Here is a 3,328-nt window from a genome sequence, read left to right on the forward strand (position 1 = left end):
CACACGCAAAGCATGTATAATTTTTTTTATTTTTACCCTTTAAAAATTAATTTCACACTAGATAAGATAATTATTTTTTTAATATTTAAAACTTTAAAATTAACTAAAATTTTAATTATTAATTTTTTTCTTATTTGAACTACATACGAATTAGGCCCTACTATTTAGGACTTCAAAATCATTAAAATTTTACTATTCCAAATAAGACATGTCCAAATCAAATTTAAGAAAAACCAACCGGCAGCAATTTCAAACTATATGCTATTGGTACGTTTTTTCTCATTTTATTGTTCCTCTCTTAATTTATGTTTATTGCTTTGTGGGACGGGGCCCAGAGGGGGTAAAGGGAACAAGGTCGCCCGTAGGTTGAGAATTGGATCGTGGAATATAGGGACGTTGACGGGTAAGTCTATAGAACTGGCGAAGATTCTCCAGAAGAGGAGGGTCAATATAGCGTGTGTGCAGGAAATTAGGTGGGTAGGATCGAAGGCGAGGAATGTAGACGGGTATAAATTGTGGTTCTCCGGAGTCGTGAAGGGCAAGAACGGAGTGGGCATTTTGGTGGATAGGGAGCCTAGAGAGTCGGTGGTAGAGGTTAGACGGGTGAATGATAGATTGATGGCGATTAAGGTAGTAGTTGGAGGGAACACTCTGAATGTCATTAGCGCTTACGCGCCGCAAACGGGCTTGGACGAGGAGGTTAAAAGGCGCTTCTGGGAGGCGCTGGATGAGGTGGTGCGTGGTATTCCGCCTACGAAGAAGCTATTCATAGGAGGGGCTATGGTGAGGTGCACGGTGGCTTCGGCTTTGGTGATAGGAACGGGGGTGGTACCTCACTGTTGGATTTCGCTAGAGTTTTTGAGTTGGTGATCGTGAACTCTATGTTTCCGAAGATGGAGGAACATTTGGTTTGAGTTGGTGATCATGAACTCTATGTTTTCGAAGAGGGAGGAACATTTGGTTACTTTCCTAAGTATGGTGGCTAAGACTCAGATTGACTATCTCCTCCTCAGGAGGTGCGATAGGGGGTTGTGCGAGGATTGCAAGGTGATTCCAAGTGAGAATCTCGCAACTCAACATAGGCTCCTAGTGATGGACGTCGGTATCTTGATGAAGAGGAAGAAGAGGTTTGTATGGGGTCAGTCGAGGATCAGGTGGGGAGCTTTATCTAAGGATAATGCGCGGGAGTTGGAGGGGCGGCTGACGACTATGGGTGCCTGGAAGAGTGGTGGGGATGCTAGTGCTATGTGGACGGCGACGGCGGACTGTATAAGGGAGGCAGCGAGAGAGGTGTTGGGAGTTTCGAAAGGTTACTCTAGTAGGCATCGAGGCGACTGGTGATGGAATGAAGTGGTCCAAGGTAAAGTGAAAGCCAAGAAAGCGGCTTACATTAAGTTAGTAGAGAGCACCGACGAGGATCAGAGGAGAGCGAACAGAGAAAGATATAAGGAGGCTAGGAAGGAGGCAAAATTAGAGGTCACAGAGGCTAAGACTGTTGCATTTGGTCGGCTGTACGAGGAACTTGGGATCAAAGGTGGGGATAAGAAGTTATTTCGGTTGGAGAAAGCAAGAGAGAAGAAGGCTCGCGACCTGGATCAAGTGAGGTACATCAAAGACGAGGACGGTCGAGTATTGATGTAAGAGGCCCAGATTAGGCAAAGATGGCAGTCGTACTTTCATAAACTTCTTAATGAAGAGGGGGATGGAAACATCATGTTAGGGAAATTGGAGCACTCCGAGAGCCACCGTGACTTTAGGTATTGTAGGCGTATTAAGGTTGAGGAGGTCGTGCATGCGATGGGTAAGATGAGTCGGGACAAAGAGACCGGACCAGACGAGATTACAGTGGAGTTTTGGAGATATGCGGGTAGAGCAGGCTTGGAGTGGCTGACTTGGTTGTTTAATGTTATCTTCAGGATGAAGAGGATGCCTGATGAGTGGCGGTGGAGTACAATGGTTCCAGTGTACAAGAACAAAGGTGATCCAGAATTGTAACAACTATAAGGGTATCAAGTTACTAAGTCATACCATGAAAGTTTGGGAGAGGGTGGTGGAAGGGAGGATAAGAAGGGCGGTGTCTATATCGGAAAACCAGTTCGGATTCATGCCGGGTCGTTCCACTACGGAAGCTATCCACCTTATCAGGAGGTTGGTGGAACAATACAGGGATAGGAAGAGGGATTTGCATATGGTGTTTATTGACCTAGAGAAGGCATATGACAAGGTCCTCAGGGACGTCCTTTGGAGGTGTCTGGAGGTGAAAGGTGTGCCGGTGGCTTACATTAGGGCGATAAAGGATATGTATGATGGAGCTATGACTCAGGTTAGGACTGTGGGAGGTGACTCAGAGCCTTTTCCGGTAGTTATGGGGTTACACCAAGGATATGCGCTCAGCCCATTCTTATTTGCCCTGGCGATGGAAGCACTGATACACCATATCCAAGGAGAGGTGCCATGGTGTATGTTGTTCGCTGATGATATAGTTCTGATTGATGATACGCGAGGCGGCATTAATGGGAGACTGGAGGTATGGAGGCCGGCCCTGGAGTCTAAAGGTTTCAAGTTGAGTAGGACTAAGACGGAATATGTGGAATGTAAATTCAGCCACGTGATGGGGGAAGTGGATGTGGAAGTCAGACTTGACTCACAGGTCATCCTCAAGAGAGAGAGTTTTAAGTACTTAGGGTCAATTATCCAGGGAGATGGGGAGATCGACGGAGATGTTACGCACCGTATTGGGGTTGGGTGGATGAAATGGAGGTTAGCGTCTGAAGTCCTGTGTGACAAGAATATGCCACCGAAACTCGAAGGTAAGTTCTATAGAGCGGTGGTTATACCGGCCATGTTGTATGGGGCTGAGTATTGGCCAGTCAAAAATTCACATATCCAGAAGATAAAAGTAGCAGAAATGAGGATGTTGAGATGGATGTATGGGCACACTAGGCTGGATAAGATTAGGAATGAAGATATTCGGGAGAGGGTGGACGTGGCTCTGGTGGACGACAAGATGCGGGAAGCGTGACTTAGATGGTTCAGACATGTGCAGAGGAGAAGTCTAGATGCCTCGGTTAGGAGGTGTGAGCGGTTGGCTTTGACAGGTACGAGAAGAGCTAGAGGGCGGCCCAAGAAGTATTGGGGCGAGGTGATCAGATAGGACATGGCGCGGCTCCAGATTTTCGAGGACATGGCTCTTGATAGGAAGGTGTGGAGATTGAGCATTAGGGTTGTAGGTTAAAGGGTAGTCGAGTGGTTTTCCTCTTTGTCCCAGTTTCCCTCTTTGTACCGACGAGTATGATAGTGTTTTGTCTAGCACTTTGTGTTTCACACT

General features: G+C 46.6%; 1 protein-coding gene across 1 annotated transcript; it reads left to right on the forward strand.

Annotated features, from left to right (window-relative positions):
- The first annotated feature begins 618 nt into the window (after positions 1-618).
- LOC117275397 (uncharacterized) lies at positions 619-1,995 on the forward strand. Its single transcript, XM_070190479.1, has 4 exons — positions 619-788; positions 894-1,267; positions 1,361-1,604; positions 1,917-1,995. The coding sequence occupies exons 1-4, from the start codon at positions 619-621 to the stop codon at positions 1,993-1,995; spliced, it is 867 nt and encodes a 288-aa protein (XP_070046580.1).
- The last annotated feature ends 1,333 nt before the right edge of the window (positions 1,996-3,328 follow it).

Source organism: Nicotiana tomentosiformis, chromosome 12, assembly GCF_000390325.3.
Source record: "Nicotiana tomentosiformis chromosome 12, ASM39032v3, whole genome shotgun sequence".
NCBI classification, from domain to species: domain Eukaryota; kingdom Viridiplantae; phylum Streptophyta; class Magnoliopsida; order Solanales; family Solanaceae; genus Nicotiana; species Nicotiana tomentosiformis.

Bases quoted from the DNA above. Each gene is read 5' to 3' on its own strand.
- LOC117275397 (XM_070190479.1), top strand. From the start codon at position 619: ATGGCGATTAAGGTAGTAGTTGGAGGGAACACTCTGAATGTCATTAGC. The intron at 789-893 runs GTGCACGGTGGC...ATGTTTCCGAAG, and splicing joins ATAGGAGGGGCTATGGTGAG to ATGGAGGAACATTTGGTTTG. The intron at 1,268-1,360 runs GTATAAGGGAGG...AAGTGGTCCAAG, and splicing joins GTGGACGGCGACGGCGGACT to GTAAAGTGAAAGCCAAGAAA.